Raw genomic sequence first — 15971 nt, 5'->3', positions numbered from 1 at the left:
TGAATATCAATTAGATCACGAAGCTTTCAATAAAACTCCTTCCAAAACCATATGCCCTACTCTTTATTGCATCCATTCATGTTTGAAACACCTTTTCTATACCCCTGCGTCGATTTTTTTCAGAATTATTCGGGTTTTGCAAAAACCTAAAGTCTTAAGTTCAGACAAGGGTGGAAAGTTATTTCCAAACTCCGTCACACCACTTCTGCTGATTTTTTTTGTATTTAAATAAAATCAAAGCAAAAAATAAATTTCTCCACATATATCGCTAGAGTGATGATGGAGCTAACTTCCGATGGCAATTGTTCGCACAGGCGAAAGATCAATTGCGATTTAAAATCTCATCTCACCTTAAAATCTGTCATGGAAACATGTCTGACCACGACATCTCGGCGAAAAATTCGACATAAAAAAACCTCCAGAGGGGGCAGGAGTTTCTTTGCATTCGATACAAAGAGCCGGGTGGGTCATATTTGCGTGCTCAGAATACTAATTCTATACCCACCCGACCACTCTATGTATTGAACGAAAACAAACTCCTGCCCCCTCTGAACTTCGTGACCTAATTGATATTCATAAACGAAGTCCAAAGCACATGCTAAATAAACAATGCGCTGAGTTGAGTGGGCTCCCTGTGCTCTTGCTAGTCAGTCCGTGTGTTAACTGTTTGTCGTTTCGCAGGAAGCAACAGAAAGCGCTAAGTCTATAAGAACCGATATTCAAGACATCAAGAACAAGTAAGCTACAATACTAACGAGGGCATAATGGGATGAGCTTATTAGGTATACCTAGAGGTAGGCATATAGAATGGTAGGCGTATCTAAAGGAAGGCGTATCAAGAGGCAGGCGTATCTAGAGATAGGCGTATCTAGAGGTAGGCGTATCAAGAGGCAGGCGTATCAAGAGGCAGGCGTATCAAGAGGCAGGCGTATCAAGAGGCAGGCGTATCAAGAGGCAGGCGTATCTAGGGGTAGGCGTATCTAGGGGTAGGCGTATCTAGGGGTAGGCGTATCTAGGGGTAGGCGTATCTAGGGGTAGGCGTATCTAGAAGTAGGCATATAGAGTGGTAGGCGTATCAAGAGGCAGGCGTATCAAGAGGCAGGCGTATCTAGGGGTAGGCGTATCTAGGGTAGGCGTATCAAGAGGTAGGCGTATCAAGAGGCAGGCGTATCTAGGGGTAGGCGTATCTAGAAGTACGCATATAGAGTGGTAGGCGTATCTAGAGGTAGGCGTATCCAGGGTAGGCGTATCTAGAGGTAGGCGTATCTAGAGATAGGTGTATCTAGAGATAGGCGTATCTAGAGGTAGAAATATCTAGAGATAGGAGTATCTAGAGGAAGGCGTATCTAGAGATAAGAGTATCTAGAGATAGGCGTATCTATAGGTAGGCGTACCTGGAGGTAGGCATAAATAGGGTTGGGGCGTATCTAGAGGTAGAAATATCCAGAAGTAGGCGTATCTAAGGGAAGGCGTACCTTGAGGTAAGCATATTTAGAGGGAGGCGAATCTAGAGGTAGGCGTATCTCGGATATCTAGAGGTAGGCGTATCTAGAGATAGGCGTATCTAGAAATAGGCGAATGTAGCTACACATATCTCTAGATCGTTTGGCATTCTGGATCTGGCTCTTATTTCAGATGCGGAGTTGTGACTGCTAATGAGAAGTGCTCGACGTGCGAGTACCCACTGTTCACGAGACGATTCTACTTATTCCCCTGTCAGCACGCCTTTCACACCGACTGCCTGATACAAGAGGTAAGATGACAAATAGATTCCCCTCTCAGCACACTGACTGCACAGATAGATTACCTTGTCATCACGCCTTACACACATACTACCTGATACATACAAGAGGTAAGATGACAGATAGATTCCCCTCGTAGCACACTGACTGCACAGATAGATTACCTTGTCATCACGCCTTTTATACCAACTGCCTGATACAAAAGGTAAGAGAACAGATATATATCCTCCATTTAATCAGCCAGCAATCAGACAAGTAATCGCTCAGTCAGTTGGTAGACCAGCTAGCTAATTAATCAATCCGCATCATCCATTCGATTAATCAATAAACCAATTGAAAATCCTTTTAGTCGTGTGATCAGCTCTTCATGTCAATCAGTCTACCAGACGAGCAATCGGTTAATCAGGTGGTAGAAATGAAATGTTTAGTATCGAGTACAAATAGCCAGACATGGTCAAATGCGCTACACTTGTGACGTGTGATGGACTACTACACGAACTTTACACCATTATTTTTTTTTTGCTTCAGATATCCCCACACTTGAAGGAAAGGCAAAGGTATGAAGATGAGGAATAGAATATACTATTGTAAAAGGTGGTAGTCGAATGTTAAAATATTTTACTTTATGAAGACATCTCCCTAGCCTACCTGTAGGCTTTCATAGTTTTTCTGGCACGAAAACCCCGAAAACACGGAGTTCGCATAACCCGGCCGCCATCTTGGATGATGCGCTCCGCAGGGGGAAGGGGGAGGAAAAATGCGCGCAGAATACCACCCACTCCGTGTTTTCGGGGTTTTCCATATGTACATATGGAGGTTTTCCACCGTCTGATATCGTTTATTATGTACATATGGAGGTGTTCCACCGTCTGATATCGTTTATTATGTACATGTGGAGGTTTTCCACCGTCTGATATCGTTTATTATGTACATATGGGGGTGTTCCACCGTCTGATATCGTTTTTTTATGTACATATGGAGGTTCCACCGTCTGATATCGTTTATTATGTACATATGGAGGTTTCACCGTCTGATATCGTTATGTACATATGGGTGTTCCACCGTCTGATATCGTTATTATGTACATATGGAGGTTCCACCGTCTGATATCGTTTATTATGTACATATGGGGGTGTTCCACCGTCTGATATCGTTTTTTTTATGTACATATGGAGGTTTTCCACCGTCTGATATCGTTTATTATGTACATATGGGGGTTCCACCGTCTGATATCGTTTATTATGTACATATGGAGGTGTTCCACCGTCTGATATCGTTTATTATGTACATATGGAGGTTTCACCATCTGATATCGTGTATTATGTACATATGAAGGTGTTCCACCGTCTGATATCGTTTTTTATGTACATATTGAGGTTCCACCGTCTGATATCGTTTATTATGTACATATGGAGGTTCCACCGCCTGATATCGTGTATTATGTACATATGGAGGTTCCACCGTCTGATATCGTTTATTATGTACATATGGAGGTGTTCCACCGTCTGATATCGTTTATTATGTACATATGGAGGTTTCACCATCTGATATCGTGTATTATGTACATATGAAGGTGTTCCACCGTCTGATATCGTTTTTTATGTACATATTGAGGTTCCACCGTCTGATATCGTTTATTATGTACATATGGAGGTTCCACCGCCTGATATCGTGTATTATGTACATATGGGGTTGTTCTACCGTCTGATATCGTTTATTATGTGCATATGGAGGTTCCACCGTCTGATATCGTTAATTATGTACATATGGGTGTTCCACCGTCTGATATCGTTTATTATGTACATATGGGTGTTCCACCGTCTGATATCGTTTTTTATGTACATATGGGTGTTCCACCGTCTGATATCGTTTATTATGTACACGGAGGTTCCACCGTCTGTTATCGTTTTTATGTACATATGGAGGTTTTCCACCGTCTGATATCGTTTATTATGTACATATGGGTGTTCCACCGTCTGATATCGTTTATTATGTACATATGGAGGTGTTCCACCGTCTGATATCGTTTATTATGTACATATGGGTGTTCCACCGTCTGATATCGTGTATTATGTACATATGGAGGTGTTCCACCGTCTGATATCGTTTATTATGTACATATGGAGGTTCCACCGTCTGATATCGTTTATTATGTACACATGGAGGTGTTCTACCGTCTGATATCGTGTATTATGTACACATGGGGGTGTTCTACCGTCTGATATCGTTTTTTTTATGTACATATGGAGGTTTTCCACCGTCTGATATCGTTTATTATGTACATATGGGGGTTCCACCGTCTGATATCGTTTATTATGTACATATGGAGGTGTTCCACCGTCTGATATCGTTTATTATGTACATATGGAGGTTTCACCATCTGATATCGTGTATTATGTACATATGAAGGTGTTCCACCGTCTGATATCGTTTTTTATGTACATATTGAGGTTCCACCGTCTGATATCGTTTATTATGTACATATGGAGGTTCCACCGCCTGATATCGTGTATTATGTACATATGGAGGTTCCACCGTCTGATATCGTTTTTTATGTACATATGGGGGTGTTCCACCGTCTGATATCGTTTATTATGTACATATGGGGGTGTTCCACCGTCTGATATCGTTTATTATGTACATATGGAGGGGTTCCACCGTCTGATATCGTTTATTATGTACATATGGAGGTTCCACCGTCTGATATCGTTTTTTATGTACATATGGATGTGTTCCACCGTCTGATATCGTGTATTATGTACATATGGGGTTGTTCTACCGTCTGATATCGTTTATTATGTGCATATGGAGGTTCCACCGTCTGATATCGTTAATTATGTACATATGGGTGTTCCACCGTCTGATATCGTTTATTATGTACATATGGGTGTTCCACCGTCTGATATCGTTTTTTATGTACATATGGGTGTTCCACCGTCTGATATCGTTTATTATGTACACGGAGGTTCCACCGTCTGTTATCGTTTTTATGTACATATGGAGGTTTTCCACCGTCTGATATCGTTTATTATGTACATATGGGTGTTCCACCGTCTGATATCGTTTATTATGTACATATGGAGGTGTTCCACCGTCTGATATCGTTTATTATGTACATATGGGTGTTCCACCGTCTGATATCGTGTATTATGTACATATGGAGGTGTTCCACCGTCTGATATCGTTTATTATGTACATATGGAGGTTCCACCGTCTGATGTCGTTTATTATGTACACATGGAGGTGTTCTACCGTCTGATATCGTGTATTATGTACACATGGGGGTGTTCTACCGTCTGATATCGTTTTTGTTATGTACATATGGAGGTTTTCCACCGTCTGATATCGTTTATTATGTACATATGGGGGTTCCACCGTCTGATATCGTTTATTATGTACATATGGAGGTTTCACCGTCTGATATCGTTTTTTATGTACATATGGGGGTGTTCCACCGTCTGATATCGTTTATTATGTACATATGGGGGTGTTCCACCGTCTGATATCGTTTTTTTATGTACATATGGAGGTTTTCCACCGTCTGATATCGTTTATTATGTACATATGGGGGTGTTCCACCGTCTGATATCGTTTTTTTATGTACATATGGGGGTGTTCCACCGTCTGATATCGTTTTTTTATGTACATATGGAGGTTTTCCACCGTCTGATATCGTTTATTATGTACATATGGGGGTTCCACCGTCTGATATCGTTTATTATGTACATATGGAGGTGTTCCACCGTCTGATATCGTTTATTATGTACATATGGGGGTGTTCCACCGTCTGATATCGTTTATTATGTACATATGGGGGTTCCACCGTCTGATATCGTTTATTATGTACATATGGAGGTGTTCTACCGTCTGATATCGTTTATTATGTACATATGGGGGTTCCACCGTCTGATATCGTTTATTATGTACATATGGAGGTGTTCTACCGTCTGATATAGTTTATTATGTACATATGGGGGTTCCACCGTCTGATATCGTTTATTATGTACATATGGAGGTGTTCCACCGTCTGATATCGTTTATTATGTACATATGGGTGTTCCACCGTCTGATATCGTTTTTTATGTACATATGGGTGTTCCACCGTCTGATATCGTTTATTATGTACACGGAGGTTCCACCGTCTGTTATCGTTTTTATGTACATATGGAGGTTTTCCACCGTCTGATATCGTTTATTATGTACATATGGGTGTTCCACCGTCTGATATCGTTTATTATGTACATATGGGGGTTCCACCGTCTGATATCGTTTATTATGTACATATGGAGGTGTTCTACCGTCTGATATCGTTTATTATGTACATATGGAGGTGTTGCACCGTCTGATATCGTTTATTATGTACACATGGAGGTGTTCTACCGTCTGATATCGTGTATTATGTACACATGGGGGTGTTCTACCGTCTGATATCGTTTATTATGTACACATGGAGGTGTTCTACCGTCTGATATCGTTTATTATGTACATATGGGGGTTCCACCGTCTGATATCGTTTATTATGTACATATGGAGGTGTTCTACCGTCTGATATCGTTTATTATGTACATATGGAGGTGTTACACCGTCTGATATCGTTTATTATGTACATATGGAGGTGTTGCACCGTCTGATATCGTTTATTATGTACATATGGAGGTGTTCCACCGTCTGATATCGTTTTCTCATAGATCCAAAGTGCACGATCTCTGCCATCAGTTGTACCCAGGCTCTCTGCAGGCTGAGACGTCCTCTGTATCATCACATACACCGCGGGACACGCTCAAGGTTTATAATCATTATTGTTCTTAGAATTGTTACTTTACTGTAAAAGCGTGCCATTTCCTTTCTCTGGGGTTCAGATTTCAGCTATTGATCAGCCTGCCAGCTTGCTATCATTTGAGGTTATATGGAAATGCTTTGTTTTCGAATGTTGGGAATTTTATTGCGAGGATCGGCTTCCACGCTCTGCCCAAGTGCACCCCTGGTTTTCGCTCGTTCGAAAACAAAACATTTCCGAATAATGATAATCGTCGCAAAGATAGTTTCTTGTATCAGATACCAAATGGTCGTTTCTTATAGCCTCGAATGTAGATTTGGAATAGCTTCTGATAGTACTGTTATATAATGCTAACCTGGGCGAACTGAAAGCTTAGGAATATCGAATACATTGAAATATTGCTATTTTGCAGGCGGAACTGGATGAGCTAATTGCCGGAGAATGCGTTTACTGCGGGGAAATGATGATCAGGTAAGAGTTACGCAAAAGACTCGACTCGTTGCAAAGAACATGACTGAAAATTCCAGTTAGCTTTTTCTTAATCAAGCAACCAAACTGATGCAGTATGCATGAATATCCATTTGTCAACTCACTACAATAAGAATCTTTTGTACAAATAATGCTCCTTTATCACGCGCCCGCGCCATTTTGTTAAGACAGTGTTGTCAAAGATTTTCCAGCTCTTCTGGTCTAAAGCGCTAAAAGTGTGAAGAAACAATTATGCTTTTCTGACCAACCGGGTTGTGGTATTTAGGGTGCTTTGCTCTGTATAGTGATGGTCAATGTTGAACAATACAGGTGCTGTTTGTGCGAAAGATGGTTGAGAACTTTTTTTTGTCTAATGGTGAATGTTGTTTTTGCCTGATAGGAGTATTGACCAGCCTTTCATTTCCCCCGATGAGTTTGACGAGGTACAGAAGAGCTGGACATGAATAAGAGGCTGCATCGTGTATCAAATCAGAGCACGATCCTGACATCACGTGGCACAGCGTCATGACATTTGTGGTGGAATATTCAGCAGATATCGTTTTACCACAATCGCTGGCTGTGCTTCAGATAGTCGTGAGAAATGACGGAGAGATGTGCAATGCAAACAGTCATACTAGAAACAGCTGACATTGATACAACACAAACGTCTCTACCAAGTAGGGTATAATTATTTAAATAACAAACAAGAAATTCAAAAATAGAAAAGAAACATTTTAGAATACTGATTATTCTATATATTAGACTAACATTGCTGGATACGCAATAACTGTATATATCTATTAGAACTTTACATAAAAATCAAATATTTTAACAATTTCGTCACTCACTATCTTGTCACCGTATAACTATTCCACGTGTCTCTAGCTGCGATTCAATATCAAGTAACGTACTGGGATGACGCTTCCGAGGATTTATTTGCGTTCAAGCTTGACCTTGACCTTGGGAAAGAGGGGAGGGCAATGTTCAAGTACTGTCGTCAGGGGCCGTGTGTTGACGAGCCTGTAGTTGACGAGGCCGTCAAGCCATTCAAAAACCTGAATGTAAAATGCATTGATTTCTCTGTCATGTTCTGTTGCTTTTGAATACATGACAAAGTCAAGTTTAGCATTGGAAAAAGGAAACTATTCAAATGGCATAATACAGACTGCCCTGAATTGGGTCGTGTCTGTCTGCACGTCTGACCCCTTTGCACCGGCATAATAGGATCGAATGGGTTAAAACTTTATTGGTATAATTACCTGCTCTGAGCTTGGCTAGAAACTTATGCCTCCCGGGTTCCATCGGTTACCTGCTCCGAGCTGAGTCGTGATTTCGACATGTCTGACCGTTTTTGACCGGTATAGGAGCGAATAGGTAAGGCTTTATAGTAATTACTAGAGAGTAGAGAGTAAGACTAGAGACCAGAGACTTTCAGCTACGGGGTACCACAACTCACCTGTTCTGAGCTAGGCCGTTCCTTAGCAGGCCTGATGCAGTCTTTGATAAGAACCCGGATGTTCTGGCTCCATTTACTGGACACTTTGCGCATGCGTGGATCCACAAGGCCCATCACTTGCTTGAAGTTGGCGATGTTATCAAAGGGTCGCTTGCGCGTCACGCATTCCCACACCATCACGCCGAAGCTGTACACGTCGCCCAGCTTGTCAGCGGGCTTACCCCGGAGCTGTTCAGGCGCCATCCATTCGTACAGGGGTTCGCAGTGGCTGATGGGTTCGCCACTAGAGTCGCTTTCTTTAACCGCTTGTGCGTAATTGAAATTGCATATCTGGCAAAAATGACATTAAATTATAGGAATCGTAATACATTAAACTCACTATTTAGATTGCAATGATTGGCTGAGCCAATACCAGCGAGAATCTTGGTAGTTTAGAAAATAAAACAATGCAAAAACTTATCATTCCTTGTATTTGTTGGTGCCTTGTCCTTTTTACCTGTGCTACGCCTTACCTACGCTCTTAATGTCCATGGAGGACACTGATCTATCAGCGGCGTAGCCAGGATTTTTAACAGAAGGGGAAACAAAAGGGACTTTCAAGGCATTTTCTCCTGTGTTTTAGATAATGTCTCATACATTTACTGTATTTTTGGCTGATAAAGGGGGGGTGCCCTAGGCCATCCCCCTGGCTACGCCCCTGTCTTACAGTCTTGTTCTCAGTGGCTTCTGTGTAATTTTAAATATGGCGTCTACCTGTTGAATAATACCCAGAAGGCCCTGTGGACGAGGTTGTTGACCTTCTGTTTATTGTGTACCTTTGCATTATAACTCTCACTGATGACTACGCTGTGTGAGCCGAGGTAGCAGTGTATGAACCCTCTCTGGTGCGTATAGAGCAGCCCGCACGCCACGTCATGCCCGATGTCAAGCACAGTATCCTCGTCTAGAGGCTCTTTGTCTACGTGGAGAAGCCTGTGCAGAAATCCGCGCTCAACGGGCTCAAACACGAGCCGGAAGTGATCGGGCAGCGGCCCTGTGCAGGCGGACATGAGCAGTAGGATGTTCGGATGACGGAGAGTACTGAAGACATGAGGAAGAAAAGGAAGCGAGCTCGAGTTAACTGAAGTCTGAAAACACAGATAGAACACCACATAGCCAGCGAACGAAAACGCGTGCTGTTACTCGTACTGGTATCGCTTGTCATTTCGTATGTCATTTAAAGCATTAGGTGAAAGAACGTCCCCTTCGTCACTCGTTTTGTCACTCGGGCACAAACCGAACTCTGTCGAGTGTCTAAGATGGTGACCAGCGAGAACGAATTATGTGTTTTTCGCTAAAAAGAGAAAACGCCTACAAGCAGCATAGTAAAAGGAGTGGAACAACAACCCAAGCATGCCCTAGCATCCAGCACCTTTTTTTCAGGCAGCGAAAACCGTAACCCCCACAAAGGCCGCTAGTTTCATGGTCACCCAACATAGTTAGTTTTTAACAAATTCAATTGAAAATATCACAATGGGTTCCCTAAACCTCCTGATAGAATTGGTTTCTCGCGAACGATGTTTGTTAGACTAAAACAAAATAGCGTCTGACAAAGAGTCTTTTTCTAAACGCGATCGCATTATGCGATGAGGTCATAACGACTGAGAGTGAGATTAAACCTATCGAAACGGTCGCATTCGAATCGCAATCTTTAAAAAAAATTGCTACTCGTAACGTCATGAATTGTGCATCTAGGCCACATAGGTTATGATACTTCCAATATATTAAGCGGGTGACCAAGACGACCATAAAGATATACATATGTGGGGTTCAGAACAACTGAGTCCCACAGTCTCACTTTTAATGGAGGGTTGTTTAGTCAACTTGTTCGCCTATTAAAAACTCGTGGCGCAACCCTTTTAAACCCACTACAAATAAGGTTGCACTCGGGGGATCCAAGGTTTGAAGCCCGCTGTGCAAATATACAAGCAAACAAACGTAAATTTGAATGAATATAGGTCTGGAAAGCTGTGACAATTTGTTTATATGACTTCAACATTCACAAGGCATCACCATCAATTCGTTACCCATGAATTACTGCGGGCTACGACACATGGATTCTCCACTGCTACCTTAATCAAGTGTATTAGACCTTAATCAAGTGTATTAGACCTTAATCAAGTGTATTAGACCTTTAATCAAGTGTATTAGACCTTTAATCAAGTGTATTAGACCTTTAATCAAGTGTATTAGACCTTAATCAAGTGTAAAACTAGGGCTCTAGGATTCACACACCTCATAACATTTAGTTCATTGGCAAATTGATCACGCAGAGCCTCCTCGCTAACTTCACGGCTGTATTTTTTGATGATGACGTCACACGTGCCCATCCTTCCCTTGATGTAGAGGCTGTGAGGACCTTTTGCAACCACGTGATCCTGGTCTTGCTCGAGTTCCTCGAACTGCACTTCGGGTAATGGTGATAATAAGACTCCCTCCTCTGCGGTAGGAAATTAGAGTGAATATGCTTCTTGTCGCTCGTTGTTAGTGTTTATTATTGTGAAAGCTGTTGTCGTAGTGATGATGGCGGTTGTTCAAGTGGTATCGTCATCTATATATAAATACGATGTAAATACGACAAGGAAAGTGTTTGTGTGACGTAGTACTTCTCGAAAGACGAGTGCTGCCGCCGTCTCTACCACACCGGTCAAAGGGAGTTCAGTTATTCACGTGTAATAGGAGTTTGTCAAGACTCGGAATGGAAGATTTTTAGGGAGAGATCGAGCTCGCAAAGGCATTTTGAAGTCTTCCACAGAAACCCAAAAAGTATTTATTCGCGTTTTGACCCTCAAAGTTGTAACACAAGTCACAAAGAAGTGTTCGTTGTTCTGTTTACTAATCCACTCAAGCATCTGCCCAAAAATTTGTGGATATACCCGTGCCTCGACGCCGATCGCTTATAGGGTCCAGAGGGACCCCCCCTCCATTTTTTTTTCTAAAACCATAATGAAATGATTAGTGGGGGGACAACCACCCATTTTTCATACTGTCTTTTGTATCGTCCCATCCCCCAGTATTTCGATGTCTGTTACGGCCCTGTTTACTCACTGTACAATAGTAAAGTACTAGCAAAAGCAAATGGTGTGTGTAGCAAATGCATACTTAAAATGCTTGCTGAATTTTGAAAATGTCACATCAAAGAAAGATTTCTTTGTTTTCCTTTTCATGTCATATTTACACCATCAAAATATGGATTCATTCATTCTCTCGAGAATGTGTACAGTAGGCGGTGTAACTTACACTAAGACATCACTTTTTTCATGGCAAACTCATGCATGCTCAAACTTTGTGAATCAAAATAACAAAAAAAAGGAACTTATGAAATGCTAGAGGATCAGCCAGGGCTTGTTTTCATAAAAAAAATTTTTATAGAAATATTTTTTGCATCACTCTTTAGTACTAGGCCAAAGGCGAATACTAAATTTTTATTTTGTTGTTTGCCACTCAAAATGTCACGTGATATTCCATTGCAAGTCTCATATGACTTCACAAAATGCATAAAGATAGCAGTCCATAAGACCCCTATTGAACATTTTGAGAGATGGGTGTCCAGAGTTCAGTTATGCTGGCACAATGGGCATCTCCACACAGAATGCTGAGTTCGGCAAGTCCCTCCTTTAATGTTTGGCTGTCTATGGGGTAGTTGGTTTCCTGTGCCAATTCTAATGCCATTTTCACATGCACAATTGCTTGCTTGTACATCTCATTCTTCCACTGCTGGTGACAATTATCTGTTTGGTTTTTCTGGCATTGGACTTGGGCCTTACGAAAACACAATTCACCTTGTGCCATGTAAAGTTGGATCTGCAGAGAAACATTGAGATGTTGACTGTATTTCTGCTCTACATATTTGATGCAATCTTCCGCTTCTTTTACATCTCCCTCACATACAGGCTGACTACGAGCCACAGAGGTGCGACAGTTGAGGTCAAGATGTGCAAGCAACAACAAGGCAAAAATGTGTTTCCTAAGATAGATATCAGGGTTTTGTTGGAGCATCTTTTCACAGAATAATATGACCAGCCTCAAGGCATCCTTGGTTTCTTTTTTTATTTCATCTCTGTCCGGTTCTAAATAAGATACCAGTGACAGTTCTATTACTAATGTGCTTGCTCTCTCATATGCAGTGAATCCTTTGACCAAAAAGGAAGGAACCATTTCTGCATTTTGTTGCGCTTTTGCTAATGCATCATAAGTTTTCAATTTCTTCCCTTCTCTTCGGTAAAGAGCAGCAAGTTCAGTGTGGGAAAGTGCAAGCAGGAATTCTCGCAGTTCCAGGGCATGTTCTGAAATCTTCTTGTTAGCCTTGTTAAGAAGGTTTAGAGCATCTTCATTCTTTTTTTGATAACGAAGTCCAATGCTTTTCTCAATCATTAAAAATATTTGAACATCTCTTTGCCCAGCATTACGAACAATCTTAAGCCTTTGATTAATACTTTGATAAAACAAGTCCCACTTTCCATTTTCACGTAATGGGTAAATGTCTCCGATCAATGTGTAAATCAGTTGTGTTCTTTTGGCCAATGATTTACTAGCTCGCACCACTAGGGGGGATGTTGGGGACACTAACATATTTGGATGTGACCCATCTGCTGTCACATTCTCCCCTGTGACAAAGTTATGCTCGCACTTTGCATTGTCTCCTATCACTACATTCCCTGAAGAATTCACTATGTTGATATTGTACTTGTTAATGTTACATGATCCATTGGAAATTTGAATAGGACCCGAGTTGTCTTTGATATCGATATATACATTTTTGGTGGAACTGTTTTTATCTAACTGACCACCTTTCTTGTAGCCCAAAACCTCGCGTCTCTTTCGTTTCTTGGAAGTCGCGCCCACGATTTGGCTGGAGTTACGAATGCGTAGTCGCAGGATCTTGGTGTTCGACCCGTGAAAATTGTTACGACGTTTCATAGGCACGGCCAGCTGCCTTTGGAAAGTGTGTTCTCTGTCATCCCCAAGTTGAACCACGAGATTCCCCTTGTTTTGAATATTAAGGCTGTAGTTGTCGCTTGGGCCCGCTTTTGCGATATTCACGGCTTCCATTGGCATATCTTGCGAGCCGTAGTCTATATCATACCTATTTTTTGTTTCACACGATGATATCTCTTGAGATTCTTCTTCGCTTTCACTCAAGCACCCAGATTCCTGGGACTCTGGTGACGATCTCCACTGGCCGCCATGTTTAGCTTCTTCTTGCCCACAGGTCTCGATGCTTTGGTCCGTTTTTCCATGATCTGACGGGCGAGAAAAGGGCTGAGGTAGCTCCTCTAGACTTAGGTGCGAAATGGCAAGCGAATCCATGCCATGTAATGTTATTTCAAAAGAAGGATTTTGGCTTCATTGTAGACACAGCAGAAATATGCGTTTTTGCAGTCCGTGGAAATACGTTTCGCACTGTCAGCCACAGGTAGCCCAAACATGCAGTTTATTTTTTTATTGTGGTTTGCGTGTTCTCTGGCCTTTTTAAAGCGTCTTCCGTGGGGGAGGGGGGACAGTGACAAAAACTCTTCTCCTAGATCCGGTAATGGATAAATTCTGGAATGTGTTCTTAGTGCTATTTCTTAGTGCTAGAAAGTGTTTCGAAAATTTGCTGGTGACAACACCCAAATGGCTATCCCTTTTTAAAAAAAAGCATCATTTGAATAAACAGAAATCGGGCGCGATGGTTAGATAACCATGAAATTTGATGTTATCTAAATCCTTCAGATTCTACAGTTTCTTTTATAAACTCAAAAATCAAAGCTTTCTTTCTTTTATTCAAATCATAAGCATTTGCATGTTTCTAGAAAAAAACACTGAAGTGATTGCAGGGCAATATATGATTTTTTAGATAATTTGTTTTTATTTTTGGAGGGGAAGGGGAATTTCTGCAAATAAATGCCCCAAGTCTTATTCATCCCAATATCTTCGTCGCTATAGAAAAAAGAGAGTGTATGAAATCAGTCTAGTATTGTCCTGCTCACCTACTCCTTTGATTCTCCTACATCTAACAATTGTCCCAGTCCTCCCTCTATTTTACTCCCTTACCATTTTAGGAAGAAAAAGGCAACCGAACATGTGAGATACATAAAAAACTTGAGCAACTCACCAGGGCTATCTTGCTCGCTCGAGACAGACGCCTTGCGTTTCTTCAATGCGTCGAACTTAATCTCCTCTTAAGCAAACAAACAATCATTAAATGTATTATTACTTAACTTTTCGAAACAAAAAAACAAGCAAAACATGATGACAGGAACCTGTCCCATTAATTTTCTTTTGCATCTTTTTATTTCGACACCGCACCCCATTATCAGCTACTGTCTTCTTTTATAAAATCCTTTTGGCTGTAGGTGTTCCCCAGGCCTCCATGGCGCACTCTGGCAGTCATACCATGAAAGGGGACGGGAGGAGGGGGTGGGGGAATTAGGAGGCTCTTATTCGAAAAACACTCTACCTGATCTCTTGATTATTCTCACTGCTTACGTAATTAGAATTTCACGGGGTAATTAAGAGCTATCCAATAAGATAGTCCCTATGGATGTGGATACCCACGTGTACCTGGGATATATAATGACAATATTTGGTGGTAGATGCACCGCAGGTCTCCTTGGCGCACTCAGTCATCCCATGAAAGGGAGGGGTGGGAGGCGCTTATTTGAGTACCACATTACCTGCACTCTTGATAATCCTATTAGTCTTCGGTGTTCCCCAGGCCTCCTTGGCGCACTCTAACACGGTCACCCCCTGGTGGTTCCTGAGGTCTAGCTGTGCGCCGCGGCTGATGAGAAGACGAAAGCATTCCTCGTGGCCTTCTTCTGCGGCGGCGTGTGCAGGCGTGCCAAAACGGGAATGTCTGAACAATAGATAGCAGCGCAATCAAGCAGGCGCGTTCTCAGGATTGGCCGAGGGAGGGGGGGGGGTGCGCAGTAGGTATCATACGGAAAAAGCATAATATTTGCAGAAAACCCTTAATAAGAAATGACCCACGTAAATTAAAGAGTTATCCGACGTTTAGTGGGCGCGTTAAAGGAGAAAATTTTGAAAGGTGATGTCCGAACCAGAGCGCGGACGCTGGTGATATCTTGTACCTGTTAGGGTCCGCGCCGTGGTACAGATAACGCCTTTCTATAACTAAATGTTGTTGTACCTGTTAGGGTCCGCGCCGTGGTTCAGCAGTTGTTCTACCGCCGCAAATTTGCCAGCCTTTGCCGCCAGGAAGAGCGCAGAGCGGAACTTAACATCCCTGATATCCACATCCCATGCTTTACGTTTTTCTATCAGTTTTGTGAGATCCGCATCTTTTCCCTTCTTAGCGCTGTGGAACCACTGATCGACAGATGAACGCCTCATGGTGGTAGTGTCCAAGTAAGAAAGGTTGCTCTGGTCGTTTGTTTGATGTACGTCACGTCTGCCGTCACGTCACAAAGTAGATGCAGTCTTGTTTTGCGCGCGCATCATATTCATGCACAATCATTTTTCCCGCCCTAGAGCTCGCCAGTCT

General features: G+C 42.0%; 3 protein-coding genes across 3 annotated transcripts in view; 1 reads left to right on the top strand and 2 right to left on the bottom strand.

The window, feature by feature from the left end:
• The window catches only part of LOC5519976 (vacuolar protein sorting-associated protein 18 homolog), a 23374-nt gene extending 15549 nt beyond the window's left edge, over positions 1-7825 (top strand). Inside the window, exons 26-31 of the mRNA XM_032364970.2 lie at positions 682-737; positions 1636-1753; positions 2271-2299; positions 6431-6527; positions 6932-6990; positions 7388-7825. Of these exons, the coding sequence (XP_032220861.2) occupies positions 682-737; positions 1636-1753; positions 2271-2299; positions 6431-6527; positions 6932-6990; positions 7388-7451 (423 nt within the window). The 3' untranslated portion in view covers positions 7452-7825. The remainder of the gene's footprint in view (positions 1-681; positions 738-1635; positions 1754-2270; positions 2300-6430; positions 6528-6931; positions 6991-7387) is intronic.
• On the bottom strand, positions 7706-15971 carry LOC5519975 (dual specificity protein kinase shkC). The gene is made up of 7 exons (XM_048725168.1): positions 15618-15971; positions 15142-15323; positions 14580-14645; positions 10718-10922; positions 9259-9523; positions 8444-8773; positions 7706-8042 (listed from the first exon to the last, which is right to left on the bottom strand). The coding sequence occupies exons 1-7, from the start codon at positions 15818-15820 to the stop codon at positions 7920-7922; spliced, it is 1374 nt and encodes a 457-aa protein (XP_048581125.1). The 5' UTR covers positions 15821-15971; the 3' UTR covers positions 7706-7919.
• On the bottom strand, positions 11618-13908 carry LOC116603563. The gene has a single exon (XM_032364972.2). It carries the CDS (start codon positions 13790-13792, stop codon positions 12005-12007), a length of 1788 nt encoding a protein of 595 aa, XP_032220863.2. The 5' UTR covers positions 13793-13908; the 3' UTR covers positions 11618-12004.

Source organism: Nematostella vectensis, chromosome 3 (assembly GCF_932526225.1).
Source record: "Nematostella vectensis chromosome 3, jaNemVect1.1, whole genome shotgun sequence".
Taxonomy (NCBI): Eukaryota; Metazoa; Cnidaria; class Anthozoa; order Actiniaria; family Edwardsiidae; genus Nematostella; species Nematostella vectensis.
The sequence above is the reverse complement of the archived record's forward strand: the minus strand, read 5'-3'. Positions and strand labels throughout refer to the sequence as shown.